This window comes from Trichoplusia ni, chromosome 24 (genome assembly GCF_003590095.1).
Source record: "Trichoplusia ni isolate ovarian cell line Hi5 chromosome 24, tn1, whole genome shotgun sequence".
Taxonomy (NCBI): domain Eukaryota; kingdom Metazoa; phylum Arthropoda; class Insecta; order Lepidoptera; family Noctuidae; genus Trichoplusia; species Trichoplusia ni.
Genome location: NC_039501.1, coordinates 3,788,243 through 3,804,601, shown reverse-complemented (window position 1 = coordinate 3,804,601; position 16,359 = coordinate 3,788,243). Strand labels below are relative to the sequence as shown.

The following is a 16,359-nucleotide window of genomic DNA, read 5'->3' as shown; positions in this document are numbered from 1 at the left end:
TTACGTCTATTCATCTCTTTCTTAATCTATAGGATACCTCAATGCTTCTGGTAAGATTGATAAAGCGTCGATCGTTTCCAATATTTTTGTTAGTTAGTTACTCTTTGAGTCATATTTTTAAAACTGTGCTTCATATTTGATTCTCATCTATGGCCTTAATTTCCTGGCTTCCTTAAGATACGCTAAAAACTATATACAGTTTACTTCAACGTCTACAAAAACCATACACCGTTCGTACATTTAGAACAGATTCAAAAATTCTATCTTTATCCTCTTCAACATGTCGGATTGCCAAGAATCGGTTCAACTGTTCTATGATCAATATGTCAGATACTGTAAGCTTTTGACGTATGAGGATCTAGTCAGCTTACACGTCAAGGTTAGGTGTGGCGTATCTAGATTTATTAGATGTTGGTGCTTAAACTGGTTATTTAGTAAACGTAACCTTGTCTACTTCCAGTGAAACAATTGTGCTATTTTTGGGTAGGGTAATTTGTTGCATACCGCGTGGGGTGGTACTAAGTGGCTCGAGATAGAGAATCGTGAAAAGTTTTGGAAGAGGTCTTTGCTTAGTATTGAGATATATGAATCAAAATTAAGGGTCTAGGTGCTACCGATCACATAAAAAAGGCAGCTGGCTCAGACTGAGTGCGGAAGGCTAAGGACCGGGTGTTGTGGGGAAGGCCTATCTCCAGCAGTGGACTTAATTGTTTGAAGCTATCTGAAAATTTGGAGGTTAAAGAAGTGCTCAATTTAGCAAAAATAACGTAATTCTACCTATACCGAATATTATATGAGACGACTGAGTACTGTAAGACTATAAACCAGCCCTAATAAAGCCTGAAAAGGCTAGGCAGAGGAAAAATAATAACTTGGCATGAATAAACAGTATTTCAACTGTCCCACCGCTATCAGCGTTGATTTATTTCAGCTTATTTTTCAACAATTCCTGTTATTTTATGTAAATTTCGTTTTGTGGCCAACCTAAATTAGTATTTAATTCAACCGCAACCCTTCCATTTCGTTTCCATTTTTGTTTTGTAATTTCGTAATGTCTGATTTGCATTTTTCGCCACTGACGATCTCTTTAGGATAAGAATTAATTTTGGAGGAATCTTTTTGTGTAGTCTCAAGAATACTATGAAGGAATTTGAATACATTAAAACTTATTACGTCTATTGTATTATTATCTTTTGTACTAGTTTCAAAATCCATCACGGATGGTACCGACATCGACATACCAAAAAATTGCGAGGACCATGTGAATTGCGATCTGCCTTAAATAGGTAGACGGCCTCTAATCCGGTGAGAAAAATAGTTCGCAAAGATACTCATTAATAATTAGCCTAAAAAGCAACCTAGGTAGGATACCCGACCCAACCCCAAATAACTGGGAAAAGAAAAGAGCAGAGAAGGAAGAGAAAACTAAAACCTCACAATATAATTATGGATCAATAGACGTAAAACTTGATCCAAAATCTAATTTGTTTGAAGCCTTTGGTACATAATTTGATCGTCAAAATTCCTTCTCAAAACAGTCCATGATACCTTTGCGCACTCGAACAAACCTCTCAAAGTAATCCAGATAATTTCTCTAGCATTATCTCAAGATATAAATACGAATTTATTAAAAGCTAACTCAGAAATTTCAAGTGCTTCGATCCTTTTAACTCCGAGTGGAGTCTCTATTCAAATGCAAACGAAAAGGTCTATAATATTAATTTACATTACTCTTTGTGAAAACCGTAACCTTTGATAAATTTCTCTTTTCCTTTGAAATGTCCCTGCTAGTGTTCTTATCTCGTCTTAGGAAGCCCTTATGGGTTATTCAGCTTTTGTCTCAAGATTTAGGTTTGTATCTTAAGTAATCTCACGTTGGCTGAGTCTTGTGGCTTTATTGACTTCATTTTTAATTACGCTGAGGATTGTTCACGTTTGTTCATTTGATCTTAGTTATCTTTGCGAAAAGTTTGTTTATGAAGAATTCAAATTAACTGTTTTTCTTTTGGTTCTGGATGTTTTTATACTGAAATATTCAAAAGTATCTTAATATTGCTTTTTTGTGAAGGAGTTTTTCTTTAATTTACTTTGCCCGAATTTGGAATATGATCAAAGTTGTTTCGTTGTTTTTAGGGTTCTGTGTCAAAAAGGTAAAATGGGAACCTATTACTGAAAGTCCACAGTCGTCATCCGTCGACAGGCTGTATTTCACAAAACATGATAGCTAGACACTTCCAATTGTCAGAGGTATTATTGTTGCTGCTATAACAACAAATACCAGAAATAAGCAACGCAAATGAACTTAAGGGTGGGCTACAAGTGTATTTTGCACTCAACACACATGTCTGTCTTAAGCCTGCTTGCCTATAGCACAAACTCCACAGTGTAAAGTACTCGCCTTGCAATTGACCAGTTTTTTTTTTTAATTATCGTAAACAATAAAGGCGTTATAAACTAAGATGAATTACTGAGAGTAAGACAATTAAAAAGAAATCTAAAATTAAGAGTATTATAAACAGAATAAGATAATAAAGTATTCATTGAGAACAAGCCGGGCAGAAGAAGAATGGCCCACTAAATCCAGAACCAAAATATGACAAGCCAACAGTTAAACATTTTCTCAATTTCAAACAAAGATGATTACGAAATAAACCTTTAATACAAATTCGTACGGAAACTAGAATTTGAAACGATAATTACTGCGAATTTCTAGAATATTCCGTTCAGTAGAAATGGTTGAAACGGTACCGTTGGGAACAAATCCTGTATCTTAATAATAAGCCCCGTGTTTAGCAAAGTCGGTTTTAGATTAGAATAAATTTAACCGCTTTACAATTCTTGAAACATTTTCGACTGTTCCCATCTCCATGCGTACGGTTCTATTTGTATTTATGTTAATTACGTTTTCATGTGTTAATGTCATTTCTTTGCTCGGATTAATTAATATCAGCAGATTGTATTGCGTTAATTCTTAATTATGTCTCGTGTAATTTGTTCGCATCTGTATTCTTATTGATCAAATTTATTTCATCTTCAAGTTCTTAAAGTACCTGTTCTTGTTCCTTAACATTGCCTTGTGGTATCATCAAATAATATTTTTATTAGATCATGAGAAAACTACCATCATCTACTAAATTACATCCTAATAATCAAGTTGCTATTTCAGGCAAGTAGCACTTCAAATTATTGAACCTAGTTCCAAAATACAACAATCTGTACCTCCGTTTTCAGTTTTTACTATGCCTAAGTTTGCCTCAGATATCTTGCCTAAATCTGCAGTGACGTAATACTCATAAGAAATATTCATTTGCCGCAGTAGCCGAGCGTTCCCCTTTTGAGTTATGGTCCCAGATTTAGAAACCGCAAAGGGTAAATACAAACAGATATTTGTTCCGAGACCCAGCGTTTGTACGAGATACATGTATGTTACACAGCTTGTGCAAACAGCTAAAACTTATATCCGTAATAAACAGAATTTACTCTCGTTTACTTTATGAAAGAACAAAAGTACCAACAAAACCAATATAATAATTTCACCAGAGCAAGGAATAAGGAAAACGGAGTAAGCAATAAAGAAACGATACATATTTTCCTTGGAGATCAGAAGGTCCCTATGGAGCTTCAAATTAATTCGTACACCAAGAAACTTTGGAAAAAAGGACCGGAAAGAACGAACCATGAAGAAAAGGACCACAATTTACATGAAACTAACTGTGGTAACTTTGTTTTTTATCAGCGAAGCCTTACTACGGACAACAGTCTTGCGGCTAAATTGTACAACTTTGCACTATTTAACTTCACAAACTTTGGCTTGGGTTGTGAAGAAACTATCCGGGGGCAAGGCAAGGCATTGTCTCCAAGCCCCCTTGTATTAAATTGTGATCCAACCGCGAATTTACAAACTTCCTTCTTACTTTATTGGATTTAATTTCGTGACTGCAAAATGGTGTAATGAGTTGTTCGCGTTTATTTTCGTTCGTTGAATTCTTGTTTGTTTAGTTTTTCAGTAATTAATACGGACTAATTTTTTTGTTACTAAATTAGATATGGATTTAAGATTTTGGTTTCAATTCGATGTGAAAAAGCAGTTTCGTTTGAGCTTTTTTAATATTCGACAAAAAATTACTAGAAGTGTATTCAATTTTAAAGAGATTAAAATCAGGAATTTTTAGTACTAAAAAAATGGATTGAAAAAAAAACAAAAAAAAATTAAAATGAAACTACTTTTACGGATTTTATCGCGGTTTAATTTTTGAATTTTAGTTCCCGACATTTCGACACCTTTGCAGGTATCATGGTCACGGGCAGACTGTCGGGAACTAAAATCAAAAATAAAACCGCGATAAAATCCGTAAAAGTAGTTTCATTTCAATGTCTATCATTCACACAACGCGTAAACCTAAGAAACCAAAAAAATTAAAGTCCCAGGAATAGTATAAGAGGAATTAAGCTTGCACCTATGTATAAAATTGATTTGGAAACATTCAGTCGGTAACTAAACTTTCGAGTATCATTGTCATACAGTAATTCCTGGACCTGGATTACCTGGACTTTAAAAGAGACTGCGACCCCTGAGTTTGTTTCGACATTTCTTCTTAGGGTAGTCAGCTAGGAAATGTCGGCTCCATCGTTCTCAAAAAAGACATGTAAAAGTGATAAAAAATATCCTATTTGCAGAATAAAAAAAAAAAAACAAATTCCTAACATACCGTTTAACTTAATCGTTTAGTCTCAGTTCATTACTCAAACTTTTACTTTTTAGGGTACCGCACCGAAATGGTAAAAACGAAATCCTATCACTGAAATTCCGCTGTCTCTTTGTCCGCTCACCAAAATCTCATGATCCGTATTAGTTAGACAATTATTTTTACTAATGATGTATTTCTGAAACAATGATGAAAATAAATATCGCGGTTAAGCAACGTTTGGTACGGTCATATATTTGGATGGCTTACTTATGTTGCATATTTGTTTATCGTAAGCCTGTTTATACCGGACCCATAGTATCGGGAGTTCAACTCGCATTTGACCAGGTTTTTATTCACAACGACTTTACTAATTATAAAAAACTTGTATTTGTTCACTTTTTCTTTTGTATCCAAAGAACTTGTGTAGTTAAACGGTTTTCAGTTAAGAACAAGTTCCATAGATATTGTAAAGGCAAAAGTTTTATGATTAACTAAGGTTATTAAAATGTTAATGATTTTAATAGCGCTAGTTTGTAAACTTTTGAATAAATTAAACAATTCATATTTTACTTTGTTCTATTACATTTTTTTTAATCGAGTTTGTTTTAGTTTTCTATCATGCGACTGAAACTTTTATCAGGGATAATTGATCAAAAGGTGTTTGTAAATAAACTGAATAGAAAATGTTATAAAATCAATACTTAGAAAAATCAAATTGTGAATAGGTATAAACTATAATACCTAATTTTGAGAATGCACTTTTTGCTGTTGGACTTTTTTTTGTCTCATTTACGCAATAACAAACTCTTCAAATTATAACTGACAATACTGGAAGAAATAATTACTAAGCATGTTTAACATAACCTATAACAATATCAACCAATATATGACCCACTGAACCTAGACACAGACCTTCTTCTATAATGGGAAGCTTGAGCATTGACGACCACGCTAGCTCACTACAAGTTAGCGATTATAAATTCCGATATTTGCAATCTAGGTTTTATGCCCGATGTTTTTCTTCACCGATGTCAATAGTGTCTTAGAATAATTAAGAAAGTACATAGGTATAACTTAAAAAAGTCACATTAATACTTGCTTGTTTTGGGATCACTCAATCATTCAATAGCACCACCACAAACCTATCACGACAATTAACATAACCTAAGCAACCCAAATATCCCAGGTAATAAGAATCCAAAAAATGATTTTAAATATTCCCTTTTTTGTCCTCCAGGAGAACCAGCCATCCGATCTCGATACGCACAGCTGACTGTGTTGGTACCACCAGAGCCACCTCGTATCATCGAAGGGAACTACTTCTCGACTATAGAAGACAGGAATATTAAACTGGAGTGCGTCTCTATAGGAGGGAAGCCGCCGGCTGAGGTAACAGAATATTATTAATATTAATATTTAAAATGAGTTCCGCATTAACGATTTTTATCCTAGTGTCGCGGGGTGTTTCATTCGTACATTCGTATTCACAAAGACACCCAGACAGGCATTCGTGAATCACACAATGCTTGATCTAAACGGGGATGGTGGTTTTTGCGTGCTGACCTCAACCACGCGGCTATGTCTCTAAGAAAAATAGTATAACTTTTTTAGGCTTCATGCATCAGTTGAGAATTAAAATTACATAATCTGATACAATTCTGATTGTTATTTGTGTATGTGAATTGTATTTTTGCAAGTAAAAGCAAAACCAGCTCTTGAAGACACTAAAACATGATGTTGATGGAATCACTAATAAAAAAATCGAAGCGTATAGGGCTTTAGAGCCATCGAAGACGCTGCTGAGATAAAATTTACAGGTGCAACTAAAATCATCTATTAAAATACTGTGGTCGATTATAATAGGGTTCAATCTGGAGAAATGCAACTGGTCTAAGGAACTATATAGCAAGATTCCTGAAACAAACCTCAAAAAGAGAAACAAAAGAAAATTTTTGCCGGATAGTAAAATCCAGCATAATATCGTAATGTCGACTGATCAAAACTGACAATCATTGATTGATCGTCCCCGATTGAGACAATATTATTCATTCATGCAATCTGAATAAATGAGTAATTAAACAACGCGAAGCTTTTATACTCTTAATTTACTTAAATAAATATGAAATGTTTTCGCAAAAATACTTTAACGTGACCTACTTTATTACAATAATATTCATTATTAAAACCAGTTAGGCTCGGCCGCTTTATATCAAAAACGATCCCACGTTAACGAGAAATTAGGATAAAATCTGTCCTATGTTAATCCTGATTATAAACTATCTGTGTAGCAAAGTTTCGTCTAAATCCGTTCAGTGGTTTTTGCGTGGAAGAGGAACAAACTTCCACACTTAACAATTTCGCGTTTATAATTATTATCAGGATATTTATTATTAAAATAGCTTCGTCGTCGATTTTGGTTGAGTTATCTTTAATTTTTGTAATTATGTTTATAGTAAAATATCGGTGTTCGAACATTATTATCGACTGAAAATAATGTGATTATTATATTTCGGGTTGTTAGTCACTGTTTCCTTTTTGAAACTATTTAATAATAATACAATTATGACAATGTTAAAATATTCGTTTATTTTTTAGTATTTATTAATGTGAAAACCGTTCATTGACGCATTGACATTCCTGGGATAACAAATCACTGTAAGATGTGAAATATAAGCCAAAAACTGAGGCATTATAGAAAAATATAGTGCTGTTGCTTAACCTCGATCTTAATTTTTACTATTTGTTCTTATAGCGGCAATAGAAAACGTCATATGTGAAAATTTCAACTGTGTTATCACGGTTCATGAGATTCACACCAGTAGCAAAGGGTCGGACATCGTTGCCTCATTAAATATCTTAAAAAACCAAATTTCAAATCATTTTATCTAATCTTTCTCATAATTAAACATCAAGGAAAAAACAACCTAATAGGCAAGAACCCTGAACATATCACTCAAATTAAAGGAATCCTTAAAAATGTATTTCCTCGTACCGTATAGTTAGGTTCCCGTACAAGACAGTATAATGTACTCCACACGTAACAATTACGCTAGATCCTAGGATGTGAACATGAATTTCCACTTGAAGCTATACTAAAATACCTTTGTTCGCTTTCGTCACTGCATCCCTACTAATGTCTTGATGTAGACTTATTTGATGCACTCCAATATAGACAAATGCAAGTGTAAAATTTAGATAATGTAAGACAATTATTAGAATGCTCGGATGACGTAGTTATTATTGATACGTAGAAGATAAAAAACAAACAGACCCCCCTGTTCATAATATAGACAAATGCACGTGTATGTTTAGTTCTTGTAAGACAATTATTAGAATGCTTGGATGAAGAAGTTAGTGATGATGTTATTGATGCGTAAACGGTGAAACAAAAAAAGACCACCCTGTTCATAAGCCATTTTATCTGCGAGTAAGATATGAATGTTGGAACAGAAGACGATTTTCCGGAAAAAATATGATTGTCGCTTTTTACATGGGGTTAGGTTAACAATTATAGAAAACTTTTAACCATCATCTGCTCAAAGTTAAGGTCAGAATAATAAGGAACATCCCAAAATGTTTTGCAGTGACTTTCATTACATTTTTAGTTCAAGCCCAAACGTTAGCAAAGAAACTAATTGAAGTCGTTACGGATATTTTCGTAGCAATATTTTCCCAGTTGTCACCCAAATTTCTAAGCGTTGATAATAATAATTAATCAATGTCACTACTTAAATTAAATTTTGCAGGCTTGCCGCAAATACCTTCACCTATTCATGAAATACGTTTTTTTTCGCAATAATTCTCGTTAATACTTTCTCGAACATCTATTATTCTCTAATAAAATTCTTTCATAAATTATCTTAATAGATTCTGGGGCGATTAAAATTTTGAAGTCGTTGCCTAAATATTTTTTCGTTTAAATGATTTAGCTGTTTAACTATTGTTAAATTCCACGTAGAAAAAGTCATGGCACAAGCTAGTGTAATAAAAGTTAATCTGAACATAGATAACACTTGTTCAGACTATTCGAAATAAACAGAGAAAAAAGAATCAAAGAACATTTCAACCTTATTGACTTCAATACAGACATGTGCAAATTTTTCTTTGAAAACTAACTGAATCGAAACTTCACTTAGTATTCCCAATATCAGGAGAACGTTTGAAATTCTGACCTATTTATCGACATGTGAAATATGAAAGAGGCACGTGTACAGAGTACTTGTACTGAAGTATGAAGAATGATCTCAAAATATGAGAAACTCGATACGGATTTTCAAGAAACACAAACTGTTTGGAATGAAATTTACAACACGGGATACAAGCTTAGAAATTTGGACCAGATATTTCGTATAATAGGTTTAGTATACACGTATATACTTTGGTGCTAGTACATATATTGTAAACTGAAGTTTAGGTGATCTTGGAGTACATGGTAGTGGCATTAGAGCTCTTGGACCATTGAACAAAGTATGGAGCCGACTTCTAACTTCACTGAATTCTGATGGATGCCGACTAGAAGCTTTTGGGTATCTGACCTGTATCTATCAACTAGCTGTTGCCCGCGACTTCGTCCACGTGGTTGCAATTTTCCCCGTATTTTCCACATTTTCCATTGTATCTTCGCTCCTATTAGTCGCAGCGTAATGTTATTTATAGCCTATAGCCTTCCTTAATAAGTGGTCTGTTCAACACAAAAATAATTTTTGAATTCGACCTAGTCGTTCCTGAGATAAGCGCGTTCAAACAAACAAACTCTTCAGCTTTATATATTAGTACTAGCTGTTGCCCGCGACTTCGTCCCCGTGGGTAGAAGATATAAGTTATGATTTATACCTGCCCTGTTTTTTTCACATTTTCCATTGTATCTTCGCTCCTATTAGTCGCAGCGTGATGGTTTATAGCCTAAAGCCTTCCTCAATGAATGGTCTATTCAACACAAAAAGAATTTTTCAATTTGGACCAGTAGTTCCTGAGATTAGCGCGTTCAAACAAACAAACAAACAAACTCTTCAGCTTTATATATTAGTATAGATAGACTTAACTTAAGATAGTATTTGTATGTCCAATGCACTGATCTGGTTAATTAGAACAACAGTAAAGAAACCGGTAGAGTGTTAGAGGGATACAAAAAGAAACTAGTAAACCGCTGGGCGGACTAGCGACATATTTTTTTTTTGGTTTCTTTCTAGCTATCACGGTTTATGAGATACCCTGGCGACAGACGAATAGAAAGACAGACAAACCGCGAAACCTAAATAATAGTGTACCGTTTTTATCCAAAAACGACGTAACTCTAAGAAGACTATTGCAAATTTTCGTCTGCCAACGATCGTTAAAACTTTCTTCAACAAATCCTTCCTTCCTCATCTAATTTACTTCCCGCGGTAGCCTGGTTCCTCGGACAAAGAAGGCTTTAATCATTCTGTATAAACCCATAAAATATCGAAGTTTCTACACCAAGTTCTCACATGTAAGGTTTAGTTACAAACATTAATCTTATATACACCGTCTGAGTAAAACAAGGCTGTGAGGGTATTGATTATTTGGAAATCGAAGATCTATAAATGTCTGGAGCCTCTTAAATAAACTATCAAGTATTTTAAATTAAAAAGAAACTTACTTAACTTTTTCGGACATTCTTCAAATGATTTTTTTTTATACATACTTACAAGCATCCTTGCAGAAACCATTAAAAAATGACAATGCGATAAGGTAGACCACTAAATTAAAAATGTAATATTTCATCTTTATCTGACATAGGTACTGGAATAACACACTATAACTATAATTACCTCTAAATACAGTTATATCCTACTAGAAAAATTCTTGAATGATCCTAATTACTTAAATATATTCTGCAACTATTCATTATCCCAGAACATCAAATTTCAGCAAGTGTAGTTTCAAAAAATATTCCCCTTCATGAACCCAAATTTCATCTAAACCACAGGCACTTTGCCCCTTGTAACTTCAAAAGCGTAAGTTCGACAAACCTTTAAAACAAGTCTGGTTCCATCGGGAACGTGCGTTCGATTTCAATTCCATTCAATACTGCAATTGAGATTCAGCCCGGTATTAATTGCACCGATAACAACTTGCTTCAATTTGCACTGCGCTGTACCAACTTCGTTCTTGCGTTAGATAATTGTATCTGTATAAATCAATGGAGTAGTATATAATTACTAGCTGACCCAGCAAACGTTGTTTAGATTTATAAATTATTTCTAGTTATATGTATTTTTGGTGCCACAGTATAAAAAATACAAACTTTCGTCCAAAAATTTTTTTTTTTTTTATTGTGAGCAACCCTTAACCCTTAGGGGTATGAAAAATAAATGTTGGTCGATTCTCAGACCTACTGAATACGCATATAAAATTTAATAAAAATCGCTTAAGCCGTTTCGGAGGAGTGCGGTAACTGACATCGTGACACGGGAATTTTATGTATTAGAAGAAAGATAGTCTATTGACGTCTTGTATGAGAAAGTTTGTGATGATGTTTAACCGACAATTGGTGAAAGCGATAAATGAATATTGATGGAATTTGAAAACAAAATAGAAAAGTAATAAGTTTATTGGTAAAGCAGTCTTGTAAACGAGGTTGTTAAGATAATGAAAAAGGTATAAAGAGAATAGCGTCTCATTATGTCATTTTAGATTAAAAATGAGTTCCTTTTGGAAAGCTGGACTGTGGTTTTATCAAATTACTTCGAAATCTAAGAGTCCTTCTGCCATTGTTTTGTGTAAGCAATTTTAATCCAAAGCCACTGTCCTTTGTTCTTCCGCGTTTATAAGCACTTAAATCTACATAACAATATAAAAAAAGTTTATTAAGGTTTAATAAACCGCGAAATAATCCCGAAAAACTAATTTCACTCTCATTCCAAACGTAACCAAGAAATTAAGGGGCGCGCAACAAAAATCCAAAATTGTCACATTCTACATAAACAAATCCGCTGAGACTGGGTCGCTCCAATTTATTTAGCTCTGTGTCAATTTGTTTGTCCCGGTATTAAGCACGAGAATATTCCATTTAAGCTCTTCAAGTGGAGTGAATAGGTATACCGCTCCAGGGACCTCGGTACAATTAGGAGTTAAATTGAAAATGATGTTGCGTCAGTATTGTGGGCCCTTAGAGGTTGCACCGTTTTGATTGCACAAATATTTCATAATCAAGGATTAGGGATTGGCCGAAGTAATATCTCGGATGAAAATTGGGTTTTCGGGAGTTCCGGAAATTATTTGCCCTAAGAAGGGATGGTAATCCCTCGGGATAATGAATGTGTGTTGTGAATTTTATATTGAGCTGGCTTTGTCTTGCTGGTGTTTTAATTATCATGTTAACGTCAAAAGCTAGTTTTATTTTCACATCAATTTACAAGATTTTTGTCATTATCAACATACTTCCTACTAATATTATAAAAGCGAAAGTTTGTATGATAATTGTTCCTCTTTCACGCAATAACCAAAACGGACAAAGTTGAACGGATTTAGACGACACTTGGTACATAGTTTATAACCAGATTTTATGTTGGCGTGGATTCATTTTCAATTAGTAGCTGGCGGGCCCGCGGACTATATCTAGCATTTTCTATAAAACCTACTTTCTTTAAAATTTTACCTACATCAGCAACGTATGTCTGATCCAAAGGTGAATCGTTCAGCGTTAATACTTATCGTATCAAAGCCTACTTCAAAAACCGTGTCTGTGAGTTTCCTTTTTCAATCTAAATAGGGACAATCTACCTTGCAAATCTTTAGGTACGCTTCCACGAACCCATATTTTTCTTTTGTTATATCAATGTGCGAGCTATTCTCAAAGAACTATTTTGCATTTATATAGATTTCATCTAGTAGAGGCAGGCGCTTTGAATACTTAGTAACTGTTTTGTTCCTTTGTTTTAGATTACTTGGGTAGATAGTAACGCTGGAGTTTTGACGCAGGGAGTGACGTATAGTGTCGAACCGATGCCTGATGGTCAAAGGTTTACTGCCAGGTAAGATATTTTGTTCATAACTTCTTCAAATTTGGCTTTAGTTATAGTCATCATCATCTTTCCCTTTTAAGTAACAGTCATTTAGATTTGATGATATGTAATTTTATTTCTTCTTATCATTATTTTACGCATGGCCGAGGTCTTACACAACGAAGGTGGTGGAATGATCTAGTCAGACATGAGGAAGGGCCTGAAAGCGCAAAGAATAAAGAAGTCAGTAAGAAAAAGGGGAAGGGAAAGAGTCTTTTGCCCAGCTGTGGGATCAGAACCAGACTATAAAAAAAAGTTAATTTATAATACAAAAAAGCCTAATCCCAGGATCATAATTGTCATTCCTTATACAATTTATTCTGTTTTTCGACATTCTCCATAATTAAGTTTCACAATCGTTGAAAAAAAATAATTTGTTTTCTTAAAGCAATATTCTTTTGTTTCCTTTGACGTTTGAATTTGAGCCTAAATCTCATTTTGAATTTTTAAGTTCAGTATTTTACGAACATCCGAATAATTGCTAGATAGAAAACAATTGAAGATGTGATACTTTAAGAATTATGTAATGAGTATTGTATTACCTTTAGATCTTTAAGGCTTTTCATAAGATATCTGGTGCTTGATTAATTAAATTCTGTTCAGGTATTCACAATTAGACTTAGATATTTGTTTAATTATAAATCTTGTATTTGAGTTTTGCTTATGAAATACTATTTATTTTGATTGGCATTTCTAGACCCAAATTACTTTTTCATCCGGTCGTCATCAGTTTTCCAGTTTCATGAATTATCCGACGCTTAAAAATTTTAAATATAATTAGTCTCTGCATCACCCTAAGGTCGACTGCTAGAGAATGCCTAACACATTAAGGCCGCCTCTGTACACGTTGTGTATTATCATTATCATCATCATCATCTCATCCTATAGCTGTCCACTGCTGGACATATGCCTCTGCATATGTACGTTGTGCATAAAGGATAAATAAATAAAATAATAATCATTACTCTCTTATCAAGTTTTGGTATATCCTAAATCCATAATCCAGTCAATCCCATTCCCATTTATCCACCTTACACATGTCAATAATAAACATGATCCTAAAACTACAAATACAGTTGCATCTGCTTTAAACAACATTTTTATTCACCAGGTCGATAATAAAGATGACGCCAAAGCAAGAGCACCACAACCAGACCTTCACATGTCAAGCGCAGAACACGGCTGACAGGGCGTATAGAGCTGCAAGCATACAAATTGAAGTGAGTCAAATATTACCTTGCAATTCCGAGCAAGTTCTCTAGATTTAAATTTATCGTGCAGAAAATGAGAACGTTGGTTGACAACTTATTTCCTTGCTTGGATTTTTGTTATTTTTGTATTGTGAAAGGGAAATAGGACGCTGAGTTGATGGATAAATTTGTCTTAAGTATGGATTTGGTTTGTACTGTTTGTAAATTGCCTAGACTTATCATAGTAACATGTTATACATATTAGTAGATTTAGTAAGTAAAATGAGATATTATGGTGGTGCAAGGTTACTATGTTAAGTGGATACAATATATTAATAGGTTCCAACCTTAAGCAAAAAAGCCAATTATATTTAACCGACTTAGAGGGAAGTGAAATATCTGTCAAAGTGCCGCAATTGCAATCAAGTGACCAGAATTGGTCTGTTAAATTCTAAACCTGAGGGAAATTTAGATCTGTTTAATTAGCATCTAGGGTCGTAATTGTGTAATTAATACGAATAAATATTTGTATTCTGTTAATATTTATTCTAATTCCAAGTCTATTTACTTAGGTTTCTATCCAACACCTACTCATTATATTTAACGTTTCGCCTATTTGATTAATTTGGTTAACAATTTATTACCACTATCATTTTACTAAAGCTTTATTTATAATACTTTTTCCTCGTCATTTTCCCTTTTGTTAGATACCATGTTTTTTTACGGGCACTATCTTGTCAACCCAAAATTCAGTACACTCACTCAATCATTTACGAACACCGATTGTTTTTACGCACGCCAACAAAAGGACCAAAAACTGGAAAGCAGTCCGAAAAATATCGACAAAACTGGCTGGACATGGGCTCGGATTGGGTATACGTGTCGCCATTTGCAACACGTAGAGATTTAGCACTGCCAGAGGAAGAGCAGTAAATATTGCTACACTCCCAGAATACAAAATGAAGATAGAAATATGAAAATTGTTTCAGAAACGCAGTCGTATTTTTACGGCTTATGTATTTATGACAAGGAATTAAGGAGCTGTGTTACGAATATCATTGAATTGCAAATGTGACCTGTGAATGAAGGAACTGAAGATTGTACATGATTAATTAATGTTGGAAGGATGTTCCGAAATGTTTCAACGTTAAGGTTGAGGGCCTTTTTGGAATTTCATCTTGATTTTATTAACTTTTGAGAGCGAGTTTAAAATAGAATTGGTATCAAATTAATTACCTTGAAAACAAGATTATTTTAGTAGGCTTATTGTGAAGTTCATAATTGGTAAATTGAAATATAAGTACTCCTTTCACGAACATTCTACATGGGTTCTTTCCCCAAAAATCAAAGTAGATTTTTTTCATCATCCTGGTAATTCTAATCCACACTGCACGTCCAATTGAATCTAAAACTTAGCTCTCTATTTGAGGTGTTTTACGACTCGATACGCCCCATCTTTTCTACCCTAGAAAAGAGGGTATCGCACATTCAATGTACATTTCTCCCCTTACCTAATTAGGGAAATACGTTCGGAACATCGGATCCTTGCTTAGTATTGTACCGTGATCTCTTTATTTATTCCAGTCTTGTGCGGAGGAAACCCAACGTTTTTCTTCTAAAGTTGGAAGCTGAGAAATTTTTTGAGTAAACAAAAAGGCTTGGATAGACTGATAAATATTTGCTGTGTGATCCTTGTTTTTTGTCTTTGATAAGTTGAATTGTGTTTTATGTTTTCGATGATTGATTGGGGATTGTTAAATTACTTCCAACTTTTATTATACGTTTTTATTTGTACTTGGATTTCACTAAAGATATTAACAGTCGTGTTTTTTCTCTCTGTAGTAAACTTGTTTTGGGAAATTTGTTTTCTCTTATTGTGTCGTACTTCTTATCTTTGTATTTTATCTAATACTTCTTTCTAGATTACATTCCTGGCCAAAAAAAAACCTAAGAATTTATACATTTCTAGCTGTATGAATGTCACGGTATCCAGTTATTTAAACTAAAAAATATTTTAAGTTTTGGTCTGCATTTTTACTTCTGTTAATCTTTTTATACAGCCTAACATAACCTATATAAGTCATAGTGCTTATAATATCTGGTGTTAATAAAACACTTCCAAAGTCACACATATACAACAAATACAGCAAGTTCGTCCAAACCTACCCTTACTTGAGAATCGCCCCTCGCTGTGGGTTCTCATAAAATATTGAGATAAAATTCCAGTCGTTGCTATTCGCTATCTTTCAACCCGCAATAAACTTTTAGGCTGAGTATTTGTTTTCTTTTATAAAAATATTGCTATTTGCTTCGAAATTGTTTGTGGGTATCGAGTTGGATCGATTTGGATAAAGCAATCGCGTGGATGATTGCAAGGATGGATGTGATGCCAATATTTTGTATTTTGCTTAAAATTTTTCGCCTTCGAATTTTCTTGGTAGTTTATTTTGAAAT

At 33.9% G+C, this 16,359-nt stretch overlaps 1 protein-coding gene across 2 annotated transcripts in view; it reads left to right on the top strand.

Annotated features, from left to right (window-relative positions):
• LOC113505074 (irregular chiasm C-roughest protein-like) overlaps window positions 1-16,359 on the top strand; it is a 113,224-nt gene that overhangs the window by 71,474 nt on the left and 25,391 nt on the right. For both annotated transcript variants that reach the window (XM_026887582.1, XM_026887583.1), the window contains 3 exons: window positions 5,926-6,077; window positions 12,594-12,685; window positions 13,827-13,935. In XM_026887582.1, the coding sequence (XP_026743383.1) occupies window positions 5,926-6,077; window positions 12,594-12,685; window positions 13,827-13,935 (353 nt within the window). The remainder of the gene's footprint in view (window positions 1-5,925; window positions 6,078-12,593; window positions 12,686-13,826; window positions 13,936-16,359) is intronic.